Source organism: Alligator mississippiensis, chromosome 6 (assembly GCF_030867095.1).
Source record: "Alligator mississippiensis isolate rAllMis1 chromosome 6, rAllMis1, whole genome shotgun sequence".
Classification (NCBI taxonomy): domain Eukaryota; kingdom Metazoa; phylum Chordata; order Crocodylia; family Alligatoridae; genus Alligator; species Alligator mississippiensis.
In genome coordinates this window covers 45,575,840-45,599,164 of record NC_081829.1, presented here as the reverse complement: position 1 = coordinate 45,599,164, position 23,325 = coordinate 45,575,840, and the positions used below count along the sequence as shown (strand labels likewise).

At 45.9% G+C, this 23,325-nt stretch overlaps 1 protein-coding gene across 12 annotated transcripts in view; it reads left to right on the top strand.

Moving 5' to 3' along the window:
* The window catches only part of CCSER2 (coiled-coil serine rich protein 2), a 139,340-nt gene that overhangs the window by 89,164 nt on the left and 26,851 nt on the right, over positions 1 to 23,325 (top strand). For 10 of the 12 annotated variants that reach the window (XM_014601688.3, XM_014601689.3, XM_006272384.4 and 7 more), the window contains 3 exons: positions 7,083 to 7,166; positions 9,742 to 9,828; positions 21,472 to 21,570. In XM_014601688.3, coding sequence (XP_014457174.1) covers positions 7,083 to 7,166; positions 9,742 to 9,828; positions 21,472 to 21,570 — 270 coding nt within the window. Of the gene's footprint in view, positions 1 to 7,082; positions 7,167 to 9,741; positions 9,829 to 12,123; positions 12,250 to 21,471; positions 21,594 to 23,325 lie in introns of those variants that run through there. The other 2 variants (XM_059729838.1, XM_059729839.1) reach the window with 2 other exon arrangements.

Below are 23,325 nucleotides of genomic sequence, written 5' to 3'. Positions count from 1 at the left end.
TAAGGACATGTGGCATTTTTTGAAATCTGACTTGCTTCCTAGCAACTACCTTCAAAGACTTTAAAGGTCTATTAGTCTACATTTAGTGAGACTCTGCTTTTGTTCTGGTGTTATCTATCAGTCTATGAATAGAAAGGATTGTAGGGCTAATAAGCTTTTAAAGTAGTCCTCTTTATTTAAATAACTATCAACAACAGGTATAGGTATTTCATGTGAAGGTAATCATTCATTACCATATCATGGATGGACAGCATTCAGTTTAGTTTTTAGTAATTATGCTTGTCTGATACACTAAAAACAAATTCTGTAAAAAAAAAAAAACAACCCAAAATTATATATGCACATTTGTAATCTAATCTTTCTCATTCTATTGATATCTTGCTTTTGAATTAAAGTAATTTGTCATAGATGCTAGAAAATTTCTGTAGTGATGTGTTTCTCTCTAATGTATTCCATAATAATGGAGAGCCCTAAGCATTGCTGATTATACATGCTTGTACTTAATTTAACCTGCTATAGCCATGTATAGACTTATTCCCAGGTTTCCTTTGTCCACCATTAAGCATAGATGTGAAAAGTACAGATGCAACCTTGAAATTGTAAAGAAGCTTTTTAGTTGTACTTCATTATTTTGTGAGGATGATATAATGTGCTTCATATGGATAATGAGCTTGTATAGTTGGAAAGGTAAGTGATTATATAATTATTTTCTTTGACAACCATTTCATGCCCTGCTCTCAGAGCTGGAGGTGGCAGTTTTTCACCAGCCAGCAGGGGAAAAACATCTCCCTGCTGAGCTCCCATGCCAGGATGAACTTGGAGGTATAGGCTGTGGCTGTGGGGAAGGAGGGAGGCCCCAGGTACTGGGCCTGAACTAAAACTGAACCCTGCCATGGTAGGGAGGCTTGGAGGGACTGCTGGTGGCATAGCAGCCCCAGGAAATGCCGGGGTTGTTAACCTCCCCAGTGAAAGGCACATAGGGGGTACCTGGTAACCTCCAGCCACCTCACACACACACACACACACAGTCCTGGCTGGGGAAAGCCATCTGTGAGGCATGGGCCACATTTTAGGGGAGCTATGGAGCTACAGAGCGGATGTCATCCCTAGACATCTCCCTCGGTAACATCTGAATCAGTTTTTCATCAAGGTGTGGCAGGTGAAAGAGGTGGGCAGTTGGCCCAGAAACAGGCAGGCAGGCTGAGATCTAACCAGCACCAGGAAGACCCCCTGTTACAGGCTACCATCCCTTCTGCATTCATTGCACTCTGCCTTAACACACACAAGGCAGACAAGGTTCTTTGGGTCAATCTGATAACTTATTAGACCAACTGAGTAGTTGGAGAAATATATCTTAGCAAGCTTTTGGGTTTAAAAACTGTTCGTTAGGGTGAGGAAGCATCTGCAGTTGGTGTGCTTGCTTTTCCTAGGTGGAATGAATAGTAAGGAAGCCAGAGGCTGGGGTAATATGCAAGAAAGCCAGTCAGTGAAAATGTAACCAGAGGCATCATGGGGTGAGAAGCAGACTGGGAGGGGGAAGGAGGATGTAGCAGGTGAAATGGAGAGGTACCTGGGGAGTCAGATGTCAGGCAGGTTATAGTATACCATAAATTCAGTCTCTGGATTGAGTCCATGATTTTTTATATTCAGTAGATTTATGTAGTGAAGTTTGTAGGCGTGTCTACAAAAGGTGTTTTGTAAATTTCCTATGATGATTAGGACTGAGAGATTGGAGAGAGAGTGGTTTTCTTGTGAGAAATGTGCCCCTGGTAATTGGGTGTTCTTGTCTTTAATAGATGTCCAGTGTGCATTCATTTTGGTGTGCAGCTGTTGTTTGGTCTCTCCTACGTATTTTCCATCAGGACATTTGGCATGCTGGGTGAGATATATAATGTTTCTGGAGGTGCAGCTTTGAGATCCAGGAATGGTGATGGTTCTGTTGTGGGGTGTAGTAATTGTGGGGTACTGGAGATATGTTGACAGGTTTTGCATTTCTTGTCATGGCATGATCTGGATCCATTCCGTGTGCTTTGGGCTGTAGGAAGTTTGCTTCTGGTGACAAGGTTAATGAGGTTCGGTGCTTGTTTGAATTTACAAAACACCTTTTGTAGACAAGCCTACAAACTTCACTTAAAAAATCTACTGGATATAAAAACTCATGGACTCAACATAGACATTGGATTTATGACACACTACAACCTGCCGGACATCTGACTCCCCAGGTACCTCTCCACTTTTACCTGCTACATTCCCCTTCCCCGCTATCCCAGCTTGTCTCTTGCCCACTGATACCTCAATTTACATTTTCATTGACTGGCTTTCTTGCCTGCATACCAGCATCTGGCGTCTTTACTATTCATTCAATCCAGGAAGAGCACACACACCACCTGTAGATGCTTCCTCAGCCTGACGAAGGGTTTTTAAATCCGAAAGCTTCCCAAAATCTATTTCTCCAACTATTCATTTGGTTTAAGAAAAGATATCACATCTACTCTAAAAACCTTGCCTGCTTGTTCCTTAGACCAACACAGCTACAACCAGAAATCCAGTTAACACACACATGTGATATGAGTTTTGCTTTCAACAGTTTGAGCTGCAGTTTCACAGAAACCCCTGCACCTATCTCCTTGAAACTTGGCAGGGTTCATGTCCTCAGAAGGGGCTACCATCCGTGTTGTTTTCACCCAATTCTGCAAAAAAAATGGCAGGTATAGGTATTTGTGTGCGTCCTTATTATAGTCTATGGCCAAATCACACAGAATCAACACCAAAACTTTTAATCGAATTCAGCTGAATCTATTCGGGACAGTGTACCAGATCGAATCACTGTCCCCCAAATTGGCTGAATCTGAATCCAAATCAAATGCTGGCTGCTTCTCACAGGCCTAATAAGTGGTAGTAGAGCGTTTTAAAATTCCTGAAACAAAAGGGAATTAAATATTTTACCTAGGTGCATTGTATTTAAAATTAAACCCATTGCATTCAATAAACTCACTTCTAAAGCACTAATATCAACTGGTCTGCCATGCAACTTTTTATAAAAATCCAGATTTTATTAGAGCAATAAAACTTCTTCTATATAAGTTGCAGACTGAAAGACAGAAATAAAAATGTCATGAATAAATTCAAGTGCCAGTCTAAGTAATAGCCCCTCTTGCTTGCAGTGTTCTAATCAACTCATTCTTTTCATTACATTGCTAAAAACAGACTACGTAAATTGTATACAAGGCCAGTGTATCAAAGCTGGTCCATTTGATTCTTCCCGGTGCTACTGAATTTGTTTTACTGTAGTAAATAAACATTCCACTCGAGGTACGCACATTAATGTAAAAACTTAGGAATTAAAAGGAATTGAAAATGTACAGGCAGGTAATATAGGCAGATTTTTTTATTTTTTTTTAATCTACAGAAAAAATAATTTTCCAGTGGAAAATCTTTTAGTGTCAAGATTTTATAACTATTAAGATATTAACATGATATGAGTTTCACTGTATCTCAGGATGGTTTTGATTTCAGCTCTAAGGCTCTGATTCAGTATTTAACTTTTGTTTTAACCATGTGACTAATCCTGTTGATTATGGCGGAACTACTCCAATGATAAGTGTATGCTTAAGTACTTTGTTGACTTGTTTAAAATCCAGTTAGCTTTTCTATAAAGAACACCATTATACATAACTCAACTGAAAATCAATGTAGGAAATGGATGACTGAGATGGATTAGTGGAAGTTATAGTCAAAAGAAAGGGATAGCAGTTAAACAGAAAGTTCACATAAGGTAGCAGCAGTCAGTCATTCAGTAGGGAGATTATTTGAACATATCTTCAAAAGAGACAAGGGGTTCAATTCCCCAGCCCCCAGTTTGATTCACCTGGGAGCTGGGGAGGCTCCACAAGTCAGCTGGGGCCCGGCAGTGCTCAGCCCCAGTGGCCTCAGCTCCAAGACAGCATGCAGTGCCCTGCCAAGCCATGCTGCACCCATGCCATGGGGCAGCTGCCACGCGGGTACCAGGCAGGGGGGATGCTGCCTGGTGCTGTGGGGGGGGGCTTGGCCACCAGTGCCCAGAGTCCCTGATTACTGCTCCTGCAGCTGGGGAATGTGGGGCTTTTTTTTTTTTTTTTTTTTAAGTGCTGGGACTGGGTGGGGGATGGAGCCGGCAGGGCAGCCATGGGAGCTTCTCTGGCTGTGCTTGCCTCTTCCCTGGCCAATCCAAATTGCCAAATCTTCCAAAGCTGATTCTGTCAAATTGATTAAGGACAGTGATCTGAATCTCCAAATCAAATCACTTTTCCCTGAACTGACTGAATCTGAATACAATATTTCCCTATTCACACAGGCCTAGTGGGTGGCAAATGTAGACAGTAGAGACTAAGATCATGTACATACATACAGTTTATCCTGGGACAGTTGCAGCTGTCCCAGGAGAAACCACAAGTGTACAGATGTTTAGGGTTTTCTCCCAAAGTAAAAATGGCTATTCCAAGAGAAAAAAAAAATGTCGGAACAATCAGGGTTAAGTCACTCCTGGGAGCGTTTCTCCTGAGAGAGCATTATTTTCTGAGAGAAGCTAAAGTACAGTCCTCCAGCATTCCAGGGTGCTTTGCTCCCCTTCTCCCTTCCTTGCAGTGCATGCTGAGATGTGTGCTCAGGGACCCTCTGGCTGTGCAGCATCAGTACTGCAAGCTCTGTGCTTTTCAAAGGCTCAGCTTCTAGATGGCTATCCAGGCATCTCCAGGCAAGTTTTTCTACAAGGAGAGCAAACCTTGGAGAGTGCTTCCAGGTTATTTGAACATGTGCAGCCTAAATTTATACATCTCAGTATCTTGCACTTTTAGGTTGCCCTGCAGCTTTGCATTATAAAGTGACACAGCATACAAAATGTTACAATGCAAATATGTTAGCATGGTATCTCCCCCATCATTTTCTTTCTGATTTCATTCTTTGACCTGTCTTCAACGTTGAGCACAATCGTGCTTGATTTTATTTCACAAATGGGCCAAACATTAACATCAGAAATGGGCCATGGTTGTCATAAAAAGTACGATGTCATTATGCCAAAGTAAAAACAAAAAAAAAACAAAAAACAACTAATACTAACTATTTAAGTAATATTTAATAGTAGAAAGGAAAATACATTCCTAGTAATTTTAGGCTTATTAATGCAAAGTTAAAAGTATATTTTTTTTAAAGGGCTTTTTGGTGTTTTCAAGTGCTGTGGCTATCCCTGTACTACTTCAGAGCCCTGTGGACATGCATGGGGCCACAAAGGGTGAGTCTCCCCTAAATTTTCCTTCTTCTGCCAAAGTTTTCTCAGGAAACTGTGAATAGCAGCAATACTCAGCCCCGGGCTCTGGAGGTACATGAAAGCTCTGGCTCCAGTCAAAGACCACAGCTGTTTGTCCTCTCTTCTTTCCTGCTGCTGAATTAATTTGGCATGGGATTAGGTGGAGGCAAATGCTCAGCTCCTGGGCTCCAGACCTGTATGGAATTCACTGGTATTTCAGTACAGGTGAACTGCACCTGCTTATATCCTTCTTTCTGACTGTTGCTGATTGTCAGTGATGTGCTGGTGACAGGCTGTTCACATCAGCTTCATGTGCTGCATCTGACCCACAGGCTGAAGGTTGAATACCACTATTGTGGCACTTTAACAGCTGTTTAAAAAATGTGTATGTGCAAGTAAGTCTCAATGGGGGGAGGGGTGGGAGGGATGGGGTTGTATGTTTGCTGGGGAGGGACCTACCCATGAGTCGCGCCTCCCCCCACCCTTTGCAGGTCATGCCTGCCCCCCCATCCACACCACCAACTGGTTGAGCCTGCTTCCCTTACCCCACATGGGTTGCACCTGCCTTCCAGCCACCCCACTCATGGGTTGCACATGCTCTTGCTACCCTCATGGGTCACACCTGCCCCTTCCACCCCATCTGTGGGTCACACCTGCCCCCCCCCTTGTGGGAAGCACCTGCTCCCCCTATCCCTTTCAAGTCATGCCTGCCTCCCCTCCCCACCCCCCACACACACAGGTTGCACCTACCCCTCCATCTTCTGGCAGACTCCTGATCTCCTCCAGCCTGCTGGATCCCCAAACCTCCCATACCCCACTGCCCCCATCCTGACTTGCCTGATATTGGGAGCCATTTTGAATTGATTTAACCTCCCCCTAACCCCTCCAAATGTCTGTATTTAGCCTTCATGACCTATCAAGTGCTTTAGGACATGGGCATGCAATTAGCTTTTGGCATTTTCAGGATCCTCTGCTTGCTATGCTTAAATTAAATACATTTCTCTTAAAGAAATAAAAAATAAAATAAATCTGCTCTTACACTATGTACCGTATTCTTCCTTTTATTTCATCACAGATATTTAGATACCATGGCTGTGAGTTAGTACTGTATTAAACTGTTAACAAGAAAACTACTTTTGAATATAAGTAATCCTTAATTGAGCTATGAATTATTAAAGCTCACTTTAGCTTCAGTTGGACATGTTATGTTTTTTTTCATAATAACTCTTGCATAGAGAAGATGCATAGAATTCTGAAAAGTGAAGCATTAATTGAGTAGTCATGTTCAGTAGATGAAGGCTTTTTGGCCATTTCACTCCTCTTTCATTTTTTTTTTCACTAATTGTTCTTCAGAACAGTAGAACTGTTGGTGCTTGGGATTCTTTGCTCTGCATAAGAACATGTGTATGTGATTCACTGCTTATGCTTTTCTTAATTAACATAGTTTTATATCCTGGCATTTGTGTGTCTCATTCCAGAAGTGTGTAATTGCATCTTATTTTGATTTTTAAAAATAGAGGCAGTGTTGTACAAATATGATTCTGCAAAATCTGGGGGAAAATAAATATGAAACATGACCCAAAAAATCATGTTAGAGGAGTTGCTGTTTTTTAAAAAGCTTGTTTTCAATTGAAATGTAGTTCTTGGGGCTTATTGTTTGCAGACTGCTTATGGGTTATTGAAAAGGCTCAATTCAGTCTGAAGTATAACAGCAAAGCTGACAATGCTTTATCCAAAACTGACTTTCATAACTAGCTATTGAGCAAGCAAACTGGGTCTTTTTTTCCTTTCCTTTTGGCAGAATGATGAGTGTGTGTCACTACAGGACATCCCATTTTCAGTTTTGTCAAGCCCAGAACCACAGGATGCTGATGCTCCATGCAAGGTAAACTGACACTGTTTTGCAGAATGATGACATAAATTGTGAATTTTATCACAGTCGGATCTGAAAACCCAGTATAAAACTGAGGCAAGAAACAATTTTACATTGCAGTCTCATTATTTCATTGCAACAATATATTCTTTGTATTTGCAATAAGTTTTTTGGCTCTTTATTTACATAAGTAACATCCTTGTAGTGACCCGTAAGTCTTGTAGGTGAGGTGTACCTTGTGCACTTTTAAACTTTAATAACTTAGGTTGTAGGTATGATAGAAACAATCTGTAAACAGCATTTAAAAGCAAATTTATTTAAAGTTTTAGAACAATTAGAGTACACAATGCTAGACTTCATAAGTAATAATGAATTTATTTTTAAATAAGATGGAGGTCCGTGCCACTACGCTGTGAACGTATGGCAGTTCCTAAACTATGTTTTCCCAGAGAAGTGGATAGGCAGAGGTGGAACAATTGCTTGGCCACCTCGTTCACATGACTTGTCACTATTGGACTTCTTTTTATGGGACATGTTAAAAGTGTAGTTTACTTATCAAAACCACGTTCTTTGGTGAAACTTAGAGCTAGGATCACCAATGCAATTAGTACAGTAACTCAAGAGCAACTGGGAAATGTTTTCAAGGAGTTGGAAGATTGGATTAAGCACTGTATCATGTTAGATGGTGGTTATGTTGAAGTCTAGCATTGTGAACTCTAGTTGTTCTAAAACATTAAGAAATTTGCTTTTAAATGCCATTTACAGATTGTTTCTATCATACCTACAACCTACGTTATTAAAGTTTAAAAGTGCACAAGGACTTTATGAAAACCCTGTATAACATGAATTTCTAGCTATTTAATATGCAGCCTTTCATTGCACCCTGGTTCCATCACTTAAAAAAAAACAAACAAATAAAGGCAAACCCAGTTAGATGTCCATATAAGGTTTATTAAGGTAAAAGGGCTTATTTGACTTTTTCAAATAAATGCTTGTTGGAAATTCATGTACAAATGAATTATCGAAATAATTATGCTTTTCACATTTGCAATGAGTGTTATAATAGGGCATAAAATCTTAGTTTTATTTTCATGAATTACCTCTGTCTTTAATATTTGCTAATTACCATGCTCATTCCATGCTTCAAGGAAGCTTTTTCCTATGTAAACTGGCACAGGAGTTTTAATAATGAGCACCTGTGGAATCTTCCCTCAAATATGGCACTTTTCCCATTTTTTCCACCAGATCGTTGCTAGCAGTCTCATTGTTAAACTTCCAAAATTTGATTTTCACTCTTACCTATTGTATCATGATCACACCATAATTGTTGTTATGTTTTGTTTTTTTTTCTGGTATTTAACAGTTTATACAATTCTGTCTTTTCAGAGTAGGGCCTCCCACACATTATTGCAAGTATTTCTGCAGGAAGAACTTCAGAACTATTCCAAAGATCAGTATTTATTGCAAAAGGGATGCTGGCTAGGATGTATGGCTCCCTGTAGCTATAAAAGGCTCTGCATTTTAGAAACTAATCTCAAAACTGGATTCACACATGGACCCTTCTTACTGCATAGAATCCTTGTGAAGCTCATAGGGTTCAGCAAAGTCACAAAGATCCATATATATGATCCAATAGCATAACTGGCACCTAAAATTTTGTGGAGACAAGGTCTGTTTTCTATGATTTGTTGTTTTTTGAACTTGATAGATTCTTTGCATATCACTGTTAAATGCAAACAATTTTCAGCATTGCTTTTTGATTTCAGAATGAAATATGAAACACTTTGAATTGACTATCACTACTTTGTGATTTTAAATTATTCTGCTTTAATGTGTAGTTTAAAGTATAGTACATTGTAGTATGTAAGTCTGGGTGTTTCATCTTTAATCAGCAGATAACATTTTAATATGATTTCAGTTTTGTAAAGAATATGCTAATTTTAAAAATATGCTTCAAGAATGCATTGTTTGGTTGAACAGAACAATTAATTTACTAAAATTAGAAATTCTACTGAAAGGAGAAAATGTTAAGAAAATCCCAATTTTTTCAATAATTGTTAAATATAAAATGCTTTGGCATGCATATGTGTCTTGTACACTTCATCTCCAAATCCAAGAGAAAATCCAAATTGACAGTGTTTCCTATGTACTGCAGGAAAATTATTATCCTTTATTATAGAAATAGAAAACCTGATTCCTTTCCATTTTCAGATGTTCAGTATGTACTTTCATGTTACGATTCTCAAAGCTATATTTTACAAGACTGAAATACACTGAATAATTAACAAATTGCAATACGCTGCACAGAGAAAACATGTGAAAACTTCTAGTTCAGTCAAAACTTTTCTTTTCTCTAGACATAGCTTCAGTTTGTGGAGCTATCACTCATTCTAGCATAGACAATGAGATGAAAGCAAACCATACTGGTTTGGGAAGAATTCATTTAAATTGTAATTTATATTTTCATGCTGGGGCTTCATTAGCATCTGGTTTGAATATGCCTGGGGAGATCTTAAATTGAGACTGGGTTGTGTACCTCTTAATAAAAACCTCAAATTGCCTATTTTTTTATTATTTTGTGTGTCAGACTGAAGATTTGCTCAATGAGATTAAGCAACTTAAAGATGAAGTGAAGAAACAAGATGAAACAATCAAGCGATTAGAGCATCAACTTGTAAGTATAGCTCTACATTGAACCAATTAAAATAATTTAAGGAAAGACCACATATGTGTTTGTAACAGGGTGACCCCCTTCATCATGTCTTCACCGGCTGCCCTGCTCCTGGGGTAACTGCCCAGTTTGCTCATCTGCCATGCCTTCATGGAAAAATAAGGGAGTTGTTACTAAGGTGGGAGGCTACCCATTACTTGCCCTGCTGACAAGGGCCTAATACCTGCTGCAACCTCCCCTCAATGGGTCCTAGGCTGCGCAGATGTTACAGCTCTCTTCTATAGCCCTGGAGGGCCACTCTCATGCTACCCCTCTCTTACCAGGGTCCCACTCACTCCACTGGCTCTCACCCAGCTTCTTTCATACTGCCTTCTCTCAGGATCCACACTCATGCTGCCCAGCATCACCCAGCTTTGGGCTTAGCTCTCCTCACCTTGGTCAGCCCCGGTGCAGTCTGTTGGGTATCTCCCACTACCCTCACCTAAGCGTTTACTGAATGATTATATGACTCTAGGCCTATTTCGCTCCTAGCCCCTTGCTGAGCCACTGTGCCCCCCACTGGACCTCCTCACTTGCCCACACTCATAGGGTCACTCTGTTCGTCCCCCTCTTCCACAGGGTCTCTCTACTCATCACCCCTCTCACACAGACTCGCAACCCCAGGCTTTCCTCTGCTGCTGGGGTGTTACCCCAGATCCCTCCTCCAGCCTGAACTCTGCCTCAGGTCCCCTTAACCAAGTCCTGGTCTCCCCCTGCTCTCTAGAACACCACCAGGGATGTGGGGCTGAGGTGTTTAAGGTGCTGCAACCCGCCTTTCACCGGGGCGGTAACTGGTCTGGCATTTCCTGGGGGCTCCCATGCCACTAGGAACCCCACCAGACCACCCTTCCCCAGCAGGGTTCAGTTTTATGTCTTACCCAGGACAAGGGGCCACCTCCTCCCCATAGCCCCTGCCCTTACCTTCTGACTGGCCAGAGCAGCCTCTCAGCCTGATGTTTCTTCCTTCCTTCCTGCAGCAAACTGTAGCCCAGTTTATATCCCTAGGCCAAAATGGCTGCCCTTATCAGGCACCTGGCTGCTGCCTGTTTGCTACTTTATAGTGGCAAGCACCAAAGGTGCCCTGCCACGGTGTTGCAAAGCACACTTTTAGATATCATGTCTCCTTGAAAACTTTGGACTAAATTTTCTACTTTGATTTTTACTTGTATTATAACCCAGAAGGGACTATTGAGATCACCTACTTTGATTTTCTATAAAACATAGGCCCTAAATTAATTCCTGTTTTGAATTAGAGCATATCTTAAGGGGAAGAGGGGAAGAAATCCCTCCTTGACATAAAACTGTATAGTGATGGAGAATTGACTATAACACTTGACAAGTTGCTCCAAAGATTAACTACCCTGGCATATAAAATTGCACCTTCATCTGACTTTTATGGGGTTGCATAAGTGTAGTTTGTGGCTTCATTTTAGGCACATCTGGGCTCTGGCCTATTGCAGAGTGGTCCAGTTATACAAATCAAAATATATTTGGACTGTATATTCATGTCTCACTTCTAAAATCTTAATCTGTTTAGACTCAGGTGGTATATATAACTTGTGTGTAGCACATGCAGGTCAGGGAGGGGACAGGCAGCACAGTGACAGATCAAGCAGGGAGCAGAAATTTGAGCAGCATATCAAGCAGGGAGCAGAACCAAGCCAAATGACTGGCAGAGTGCTTGATATCTTTTTTTTTTAACCAATATTGGATTGAAATATATCTCTTTCAAATTAACAAGAATGTTTTCTACATGCACAGTTGAGCTTTTAGAAACTGAGCATGGGTGTTATTGACAATAAAAAGATGCTATTGTCTTAAAGCTTTTTATTTTTTTTTGCATAGATCTACTAAATGCATCTTGAAGTTGAAAATGGTAGTACATATTTAAAAATTGCAGATGTACATATAAATATGTAAATTCACACATCCATACATATGTTTGTATGTATAAATAAAAATACATTTGCAGTATGAAATACAATGTGGTGAGAATTATACTTGCTCATATAAGCAAATGATGGTAAAATATCGCCTGGTTTGTTTCATATTTCATAGCTGAATATTAAATGAATTAGGCTCTTAAAATTGTCTCGATTATGCACTATCCTTCCAACCATAAAGCCATGTCTATTGGTTACAATAAGTATAACTTTTCAAACCACAGAGGAAAAAAATACATTTTAGAAACCCCAGAAATGCTTTTGAGACTTAAGTCAGTTGTTCACATTGCAGCTTCTTGATCTCTCCTTTATTAAGGTTTCACATACGGTGTCATCACTTGCAGAGGAGGAAACACTTCAATTTCCAATGGGGGTCAAGCCAACATGTTGCCATGGAATTTTAGACTGAAGAGAATACAGTGAGCTCACATAGAGCTCACATTTTTGGGACATTTTAAAGCTTTTGTAGCCTTTATTTGGTTGTTTGATTCTCTGTTAGATTCTGTAAGGGCAATAGCAGTTCAATATCTTCCTGTAGATTTTACTTATTCAGAATAAAATTGAACTTGGCTTTTTCCTGAAATTGAAGCCTAAAATGTAGGACTGTTATATCAGAGCAGCATGGTAGTATAGAATTTCTGAATATAAAAATGTTGCCGTATTGAGGTTTAATAGGGTGGAGGTGTTTTCCTGTTGAAATAACAGGTTTCCCTGTGTTCACATTCCTGATTGTTAAGGGTTTCAAGATGCTTATCATTCATCTTATCACAGTGGACATTTATACATGTGCTGCGAGGGGAGTGGGGGAGGGTGCTTTAATTACAGCGGCTCCAAGAGCTGCTCTTATTAAAACGCTTGGTGCGTCACGCGTATCAGCGTCCTTGCACTGAAAAATGGTGATGAGGGCACCTTAACTAACTAGTTAAAGCAACCCTGCTGCCATTTTTTAGCACAGGGATGCTGATACGTGTGAGACTGGAGTCTGCCAGAGCATGGTAATTACCACAGTCCAGCTGACTCGATTAATCAAGTCTGCTCTGCCATGTTGTAATTGCAGCATATCAGAGCAGTCTCAGTGTAAGTGTATAGGTGCCCAATGCTTGTCTTCAAAGCTCAGTGGACATCCTGGCTAGGTCCAGATGAGCACTCACATACCTGTTGCGGTGCCTCAGAGCAGTTTGAGAAGCCGCAAAAGGCACGCTGGGAACAAAAAAATGTTAGGCAGCGCAGACTCTGAATTTGATACCAGGAAATCCTGATATCAAAAAAAACCAACAAACCCCGCTGAAAAAATGCAGCACAGGGCAGGCTCGAGCCTGCCCTGAAGCAGCTGGAGGCAGGGTCCTCAAAAGAGATGCTCTAGCACCCAGCCAGTGCATCTCTATGCCTGCCCCTTTCCCCTGCTGCCTCAGCATGCTCCCTCAGTGTGCTGGGGCAAATGGGAGCAAGGCAAGGCTGCAGCAGTGACCCAAAACCCGGGCACCGTCCCCAGTAAGTAGGGACATTGGTGTGGGGGGGACTGCTCAGAAGGGGTGGTTCCCCAGCCTGTTTCCTGCATGGAGCACAACCTTTCCCCGCCCCCCCCTCCGCCCCCCAGCAGCAGCAACAACAGCCATTGGGTTCTCAGGGCTCACTGCTGACAGACATCCCCAATAGTGCGGTGCAACCCATCACTGCCTGTGCCACATAGCATGGGCCCAGCCTGGGGGTGTATGCCTTCGGGCAGGACTAGGCTGCTCTTGCTGTCACCTGGGGTCCTGGCACCACACAAAGCACCCTCTACCCACTGCAGCAGTCTGGCAGTGGGGTCTGCTGCCTGGCTGTGACCTGCTAACACCTGTGACAGCATGTGGCCCCATGGCTGCGTGCCTGCCAGACCCAGATGGGGACCACATGGCCACCTGGGTTGTGGTATGGGAACTGCAACAGAGCCTCCTGCACTTCTGGGCCAGCTGGTCATGTCTGCACAGCTGGCCTTTGTACAGTGCAGGGTGCAGGGGCTCTAAGTTAGGGCTGCTTCATCAGTCCAGCTGGCACAAGGGGCTAGTATCTCCAGATACCATCTGGCTAGGCCTCAGAAGCTCCTGTCTATTTGTATCTTCCATATTAAAGTGGGCCTTAAGGCTTACCTGTCTAATGGTCCCTTTGTGGGGCCAAACAGTGAAAGATGCAACTAATTTCTTGGGACAACAAAAGCAAAAATGGGTTAGGAATGGCTTTGGTGTCAAAGGGTCAAAATGTGAAAAGAAGCTCTCCAGAGGGGGACACTAAGCAGAGACCCCTGGGACATACCCACCTGTCCTCAAAGGTATCCAAGGATCCAGTGGGTGCCACTCACTGGTGTTGTGCCCAGAAACATACATGTACCAGTGAGAGGAAAGTGGCCACACAGTCTCCAGGCACCTTCCTGGCCAGAGCCTCCTTCCTGGTCAAGTACAGGGTCTACTTGGCCAGGGCCTGGAGGAGGTGGGCCAAGACGTCCTGGGACTTGGTGAGGCCGTGGGTGGGGTGACCAAAAACAAAAAGGTGGTGGGTGAAATTTAACCAGAACTTCAAGAGGAGGTTCTGAGGTGGAAGCAGAGGGGCTGCAGCCTGGTGTACTCAAGGGTCATGTGCACCAGGGTCTCCCTCTGCCTGCAGAATGGGCAGGAGACCAAGGTGTCCATGAAGCTTGCCACATACATGCCTGTGGTGACAGTTCCATGGCAGAGCTGCCAGCTGAGGCCCCCAGTGGCTCGTGGGATGAGAGTGGAGTACAGACTCAGCCACTGGGGAGCCCCAGCCATTCCCTCACCAAGCAGGCCCCACCACTTGGTGTCTGGGCAGAACGCAAGAGTGGCATGATGGTCAGTGCAGAGCACGAGTATGTAGAGGTAGCAACAATAGATGGTAGAAAAGTGGACCAGTCTGGTGTCCTCCAGCCAGCTCAGGTGGTGCAGTGGGGTGTGCTGCGAGGCGCTGGCCCCACAACAAACTCTTGTGGACTGGAGGATATGGGGTGGGGGAAGGAGGCCGGGATGAGGACTGCCACTGTGCAGGACCTGGTCAACAAAGGCAGGGGCATCAGGAGGTAGACCACGCTTCACCTCCTGGACCAGATGGCAGTTTGTACATGTCGTGGGTAGACCCATGTGCTGGGCCAGCACAGCAGGGTCCACCCACTCCCAATTATCGTAGTCCAGGAGGTCTCCAATATGGGTGACACGAGCCAGGATCAACCTCTGTTGCAACCAGGGCATCTCTGCCTTTGGCACCTCCAGCTGGGGGTTCCAGAGGAGGGGCTCAACAAGCAGGTCAGCACCCTGGGTGACTGTTGCAGGGGACCTGGAGGCGGAGACCAGCCTCCAGGTCCTGGTAGAAATTTGGCAGCCCTCGCAGGTCCTGCAGGGAGAAGCCCTGCAAGCTGAGGAGCTGCCAGTTGGAGCCCCTGGAAGCGGTGGAGGAAAGCACGTCCTAGGTGGCCCCATGCCGTGTGGCTACCGACACCATATAGCAGTCACTGCAGGGCCTGAAGGCAGAATGCCAGGACCTGGTTGTGCAGGCAAACCAGGCCCTGGCTGCCCTCCTGCAAGGGGAGGCTCAGGACTTCTGCAGTGACCCAGTGCTGTCCCAGCCAGAAAAACTCCAGTGCCTGTCTCTGGAGTCCTGCCAGGACCTCAGGGAGCAAAGGCAGGGTCTATAAGCAGTGCCAGAGCATGGACAGAATCAACTGGTTCAGCACCAGCACTCTCCCATGCAGGGAGAGACATCTCGGGTGCCCTGCCCATGCTCGGAGCTGCTCCACCTCCCTTGCCTCCAGCTGGTGCCAGTTCTCCAGCATGGAGGGGTCTGTGGGGGACAGGTAGGGTAGTGAGCCCACACTCCAGAATGTCCCATGGAGCATAGGTGGGAGTGAGCCCACCTGCCACCCATCACCCACTGCCACACCAAAGCTCTTGACCAGGCCAGAGGAGGTCACCAAGTACAATGCCTGGCAGGCCTCCACCTGCGCCAGGTCACCTGAGTCCTGGACCGCAAGGAGTACATCGGAGGCGTATGCTGACAGGACCAGCTACACTGCCAGCTCCTAGAGCATCAACCCCACCACCTGCCTCTGTAGGAGGACAAGGAAGGGCTCCAGAGCCAAGGCATATACTGGCCTGACAGTGGGCAGCCTTGACATACCCCTTCCCTGAACGGGATGGGATCATGTCTGTCAGCACGGACCACAGGCGCAGTGAGATGGCCTTCGCTACCACCTTGTAGTCTGTGCAGAGGAGGGACACGGGACGCCAATTTCTTAGGTTGTGGGGTTCTCCGTTCTTTGGCAGGAGGGTCAGCATGACCCTCCAGCACGAGAGGGGGAGGTCCCCACTTCTCTCAGATTTGGCCCAGACCACGGCAAATCTGGGCTGCGGATGTCCTAGAAGGCCCGGTAGAACTCCGCAGTCAGCCCATTGATGCCTGACACCTTGTTGTTAGGCATTAGGTGGAGGGCGGCCAAAAATTCAGCCTGGCTTCGGCGTTGGTCAGATCCATAGAGAAGATCTCTCTGTAGAAGCCCTGTGGGTCCTGGCATATCTCACCTGGATCTGTGAAGCAGGCGTCATCGCACGCCAGAAGGCAGGTGGTGTACTTCTTGACCGCCCACCTCCTCTCCAGGGCATAGAAGAAGCGGGAGCCACAGTCCAACTCCTGAAGGAGCTAGATGCACGAGCAGACAAATGCACCATGGGTGTGGTAGTCATCCAGAGGACGAAGCTCTTCATGCCTCTCTCAACACTCTCTGCAGAGAGAGTTGGTTGGGTCGGTGGCCAGGCACCTCTCTGGCTCCAGCACTTTCAGCTCAACCTGTTCCCAGACTGCCTCCCTCTGCTGGGTGTGTCCCAAAGTAGCTGTAGCAAAAAAGCCAGATGTGCACCTTCCCCATGTTCCACCATCTCTGACCTGAAGGGAAAGCTGCCCATTGCTCCCACCAGGCCTGCCAGAAGTCCCAGATGGCTTCCCTGAAGCCCACATCCTCCGGCAGACTGGCATTGAAATGCCCATAGGCCAACCCTGCATGCCCAGGCCCTAGCGTGGCTTGGGCCCAGACAAGGTGGTGATCTCTGAAAGAGGTTGACTGGATGCCAGAGGAGTGGGCTCAGGCAAAGTGAGGCAAAGAGATATAAAAGCTGGTCCAAATGGGAGTGGCATGCCTGCTCCTCCCCCACCCACATATAGGTGAAGGCAGGGGGGCCGGTATGGTAACAGGCACCCTAGAGGTTCACTAGGGAGTAGTCCTCGGGGGGGATCCTGACAGATGCCCAAGGCGGCCTGGTTCTGCTCCCTGCCCAAATGGTCTTGCACATCTAGGATGATGTTAAAGTCCTGGCCAATGACCAGGTACTCGCAAGGGTTGAGGGTGCTGATGTAAGCAGCCTCCTGGTGGAAAAAAATCTGCCAACTCTGGGTTCTTTGCAGTGACATACACGTTCAGAAGGTTCAGGACCAGCCCCTGCACTTAGACCCGCAGGTGCAGCAGGTGGACTGACACTACCTCAATGTCCTGGAGAACCTCTGGCTGCAGGTCTGGAGAGAACAGGGTGGCCACCCCGCAAGAGGTGGCTGAAAGATGAATAAAAAAGACCCTGCCTCCCCACTCCAGACACCAATTAAGCTCATCGGCTGGAGTCATCAGGGTCTTCTGCAAGAATACCACAGGGTCTCCCTTGTTCTCAAGGAAGGAGTGCACCCAGCATCTTCAGAGACCCTTCCTGCAGCCATGGATGTTGAGGGTCACTATCTTAAGTGACCTCATGGCCGGGGGGGGGGGGGGTGCAGTGGACAGTTCAGCAGGGGCCTTGCACATCTCAACACTGGGTGTGGGGTACAACTCACGCAGCATCTCCCATAAGTATAGAGGGTGTGACGGGCCAGTAGGGGGTGCTCCTGTGTTGAGCCACCCACCTCACTGCACCCGACCACTTTCCAAGCTCCGAGTGCCTCCCTGGGGCCGCCTCATGCCTGGCCGACCCCCTTCTTGGAGCACACCCGCTAGCCTGGGGTTTCCACTGCCACAACCCAGAACTCTGGACTTAATTCTGGCTCTCTGCACTCTGGGAAACACAGGCCTAGTAGTCCACAAGGGTACTTGATTCACTTCAAGAAGTTGGGATGCTTCCCTCAGTCAGAAGCACAAGTAGCAGGCTCCCTTAGTCAGCCGAACCAAGGGGACCCCAAGGCATAATCTAGACCCACTCCCAATAAGTCTCTCACACTAGGTACAAAGGAGAGCTTTATTGGTTACAGAGGGTAGGGTTAGAATAGGGTACAGGGTAAAGCATTAACAGAGAAATCCCATAGAGCAAACTCCTGTGGCTGGGGTAGCCTTTGGTCTCGCATCTGAGTTACTGCAAGCTATATGTCTAATTAGATCTCAGGTAGCTTACTCACAAGTATCATCCAGAGGCAGTTGGAGAATCCCTCTGGAGGCAGGTGGTTCCTTGATCATGAGTTTTGAGAGAGAGAGCAAGTTTCAGATGGTACAGCTTTTCTTTGTTCCTGAGTAACCCTCATGGCTGCCCCCCTCCTCCCGGGCAGTCCTTAACTTATATAACCTTTGTGACCTCATTTACCTGGTCCAATGGAGGTCAGCACCTGTTGGCTGTCAGCCAACCAATTTGAAATACATCACTAGTTGCCGGGCAGACTCTAGCCCACCAGGAGGGAAGCCCCTCACCCAGGTATGCGATACTAGTCACGTAGGCAGAGGGAGCAGGTTTCCCCACTCCCTCAGGAATGTATCCAGCTCAGGTTACCTAAAGAGATAAGGTGTGTCTCTCGGCTGGGTCCATCCTAATTAAAGTTGTCACAGAGCTGAGTTTTTGGGAGGGAAACAAAGGTGGCTTTCTGCCGCAGAAGGTGTCTATGAAACTGTGGGCCTGCCTATAGATGTAGGCGTTGCAGCTTCTGGGCCCTTTGCTTTCCCCCACCAGTGCCCTTGCAGTGGCAAGGACACTGTCAAAATCTCCCCAGCGATCCAAGGTGAGCTGTACCTTGCCAGCAGACCAGCGGTTGTAGTCACGGTCAAGAAATGCAAGTAGCTCACCCCTGGAGATGGAGAGGTCTGCCGGTTCTTGGGCATTCTCCTCCTGATCCTGGGGCTCAGTGAACTCCTTATATACCATCTGAACCCCCCAGTCTGCTAAGACCCCAGACTCTGGTTTGAATTGGGAGAGCTCTGCACCCCCTTGGGACAGGGGTGAGGGTGGGGCTCCTTTACAATATGGTGGGGTAGACCTGGAGCCCTGGGGGGGTCTATGCAGGGTACCCAGTAAAATTGGCCTGCCGATTAAGGGACCCCACCCTGACCCCCTCTGGTGAGGGACCATGGTGCAGCCTGGAAGTGAGGGAGGGGGAGGGAAGATGGCTGCTTTGAAGTCCTGGGAAAGGGAACCTCCTTCCCCAGGACTCACCAGACCGAGCCGCAGGTCCCCTGTTTCCCCCAGATCATCGGGCGGGAGGTGGGGGGGGGGGACTCCTCTGCCAGACCTTCCTTTGGGTTAGCCTCAGCCTCAACACCCATGGTCTCAGCAGGTAGGCTCTAGCCAGCGGAGTGAGGGGCTTCCACCATGGGCTCATGTTTGGGACTGTCCAGTAGCCCCAAAGCTTCCTCCATGGAGAGAACCTGTTTAATTTTTCCTGGGGGTAGGGTGTCAGTCACAGCTGGGGAGGCCTGCAGAAGCTGGGCTGCTCCTTCTGCCCATGTGATGTTCTTGGGAGGCTGCAGGGGGTCCTCCACCTTAGAGGGCTCCAGCTGCTCCCAGGCCTTCCTCTTGGCTTTGCGCCCGGAAGGGACCTGCATCCACTTAGTCATGGGATGGTCCTCAGGTGGACAGACTCCAGTAGAAGAAGGTGAGGGTTGTGGGGGTGGGGCAGTTACAGAGGGGACATGGCTGGGGCAGGAGAGGCCCGCTCTCTCTCCTCCCTTGGCTGCTGCCCCTCTACCTGGGACTCTGCCAAGCTTGGTTGGGGGGTGGGGACCCCTGAGCTCACAGGGGAGCTGGGGGTTGTGGCTGGGGTGCCAAGGGGGCCTGAGTGGGGAGGGGTGCCGGTAGTAGGGGCACCCCCCGCACCAGTGGGACCCGTGGATACCTTTCCCATCTGGCCCATGGGGCACTCATGATGTATGTGCCCCAGGGCGTGGCACCGGAAGCATCGCAGGTCCTCTGGCGTATAGAAAATCCTCACTAGGGCTCCCTGAAAAAGAATGATGAGACAGCCCTTGGCCTCCAGCCGCGCTCCCACTGTCAGCTGGATTATGACCTAACAATGGCATGTGCACATGTGGCAGAGGCCGGGGTCTCGGCACCCCAGCTAGATAGTTCTCCCCAGTGTTTGGAGATGCGGGAGTAGGGCATTGGAGATGTAAGATGGGACGGAGCTGAGAACCACTCTGGTCCCCAGCTCTTCTAGAGACTTGAGAGGTACATACTCGCCCTGCACCACAAGCCCCCTCTCCACCACCTGTTGTGCGACGGCCTCCAAGGCAAGGAAAAAAGACCCCTTTACCATGAAAGTGGGAGGCTGCCAGGATCTTGGGAGCCCACCACTCCTCGAGCCAGGGCGTGCACCCAAGTCTCAAAATGCAGGTTCTCCTGCTTGGGCAGTTGGCACTTCACCCCATGCCTGCAGGTGAGTGCTGAAAAGGGGGCCCTGCCGCCTGAGCTGGAAGGGCTGGCGGTGGAGGGTCCAGGACCCATGGCTGTGGGTCACACCATAGCCGCCTGTCCATATCTGCAGCTCCCCTGCTGGGGGGCTGCATTGGTGGGTCCGGGGCTAGGGCCAGGGACGGGCTGAGTGGGTATGCTGGTTGATGTGGCGCATCTGGTCCCTTCAGGCACCAGTGGTCTAGGCTTTGGGGCAGCGTCTTTACCCTTCCCACTCCCCTCTGTGGCGGAGCCTAAAGAAGAGCCCTTCCCACTGCCCTTGCCCTTGATCCCCGATGTTGGGGAAGAGGGCTTGGGAACCCCTCTGGGAGCAGCCTGGCCTGGGGAGACCCCCTGGCCCTGCTGGCTCCCTGCTGGCTTTGCCATGTATGGGTTGGCCACGTATGTAACCTTGCCATTCTAAATCATAGAATGCCAGATAATGGTGTACCAGAATAAATTCTATCTTGGTTTTCAGTATTTTGCTGTAATCATTGGTCTTTTTGTTTTGTTTTGTTTTTGTTTTGTTTTGTTTTGTTTTGTTTTAAGTATGCTCCATAGACTTTCAAAGAAATTATATTTGCTTGCCTGCTGGATTGTTTACCTACTTGTTATAGCAACTGACTCATCTTTGGTGTGTAGAACCAAACTGGATTTAAAGAGATGTTGTCATGTTCTTGATTTTTTTTTTCAAATATAAATTGAAGATGATTGTTTCCTAGAAAATTAAGTGATTAAAAAAATGGAACATCTTTTATTTATAAGGCTACTTTTGGAAAAAGATTTGGTCACAGTGTAGGGCTCAAGCAGCACTGCCAAATTATTGAACAGCTTTTAAATTTACTGTGTAATGTCTGAATGTTGGATGTGGCTTTACTTACTGAAATGCAGTAAAAAATTGTTATATTATTTACATATTTTTAAAGTCTTCTCTCCCTCCTTCTCTTCTTCCTTCTCCCCCTTCCCCTCCCACCCTGTCTTTTGGTGGACTTAAGACAACTAGGTGCAACTGCCACAAAGACAGCCAAAAACCTAAAGAGGCAACATGCATGTTGGCTGACAAATTCACACAAACCTCCTGGAGAAAAAGTTCTGTGAGTAAAACTTATCATTTTTTGTAAGTAAGTTTTTTTTCAATGTTTCATCCTTTGATTCCATCCTCCTTCCTTCCACTCCTCCTCCTCCTCCCCTTTTTAATACTTGTGAGTTTTTTTGTATTTTTTTTAAAGATTTTCATCCTGTCCAAAACAGTTTTGCCTTTATATTATTGTCATTCTGTAGCACAGCATGGTAGTCTTCTAGGTTTTTGTTCTCTTTATTTGAACCTTATTTTGGAGCACATGTTTACTAATGAATAATGAAACGGAGGCAAATCATTTTGGGAAGGAAAAATCAGTCTTTTAATTTTAATCACAATTCATATTACATCATGCTCAGACTATCTCTCTTAACACTCATTAAAACACTTCTTTCAATGTGACACTATCATCCTAAGTTGTTTGTTTGTTTCTTTGTTTTGGTACAGTTTCACTGTAGGAATTTTCATTGTGTCTGTTTTCTTATGAAAAGAGGTAATGTAGTATGAAACTACTAATCCAGTAAAAAAAATAATAAACTGGCCCTATCCTCACTTGTTTCTTTGGACATCATAGCATTAGTCTCTTTGAAACACTTTTGGGATAGAATTTAATTCAGCTGAGAAAACATCTTCTTTTCCATTTGATATTATGGGGTGCCTGGGTAGGGAGGCGGGGGCTGGGACTCGGGAGCTACTCTAAAAAGCTGCAACGTCTTGTGTATTCAGTGCCCCACATTTCAAAATGGCCATGGGGGCGCTTTAGCTGAAGCTCATTCAATGAGCTTTAGTTTAAAGCACCCTTGCAGCCATTTTAAATCGCAGGGTGTTGAATACATGAGATGCTGCAGCATGCTGGAGTGTTCTAATAGGAACACTTGATCAGACTTGATTAATTGAGTCTGTTCTGATGCGTTCTAATTGGAATGTGCTGGAGCATGTGCATAGGCACCCATATTGATCACCACCTTTCCCAGTTGTATTGCATTCTTGGAGCAACTGTAGCAAAGACCTTGAATACTTGTTTTTCCTACCATCATAAATGCAATAGCAGTTGCTGAAGTGAAAGTTTTAATTGGTGCCAAGAATGTAGTATTTGTAGATTTGTTTAGAGCCATGTCCTTTGGGCTCCTGGTTCTGTGGCAGCAAGCCTGGAAACCTTAGCATGACTACCTGCTCTGGAGTCAAGAATCCTGGAAATATAGAATCTCCAGCCCTGAGGCAGTACACCACACATCCAGACAGGTTTCTTTGTACCTCCTGCCTTGCACTTGGTGAAAGGTTCATTGCATTCTAGATGTTTCAAATGCAATATTTTAGTCTCAGTGATGCAGCATTCTCTGGTGCAACTTTTTTTTTTTATGATCAGCTCTAGATACCACTTCAAAATTAGGGGTTTTTTAATGCCCTAAACTGATGATCAAACTATTACATTCCCCTTTGCTGATATTTTTTAAATTAGCTTGACTTAACTCTTCAGCCATTCAAATGTTCTTATGAAAGTTGGCCTACATTCTTTAGACATCATTTATATGCATCATCCCCTACTACTGCACTTAGTCAAATACAGTGTCTGAGTTAAAAATGATAAAGGATGTAACTATGGCTGCTTAAAATATTGTAACTTGTTGTTAGGTAGTGGAATTGTATGACCTAAGACCAGCGTGCAAATCTCATTTTTCTACCTTAAAAGTATTCAAGTACTTTGCTATAGTTGCTCCAAGAATGTAATGCAGCCGGGTGAGGTAGTGATCAACATGGGTGCCTATACACG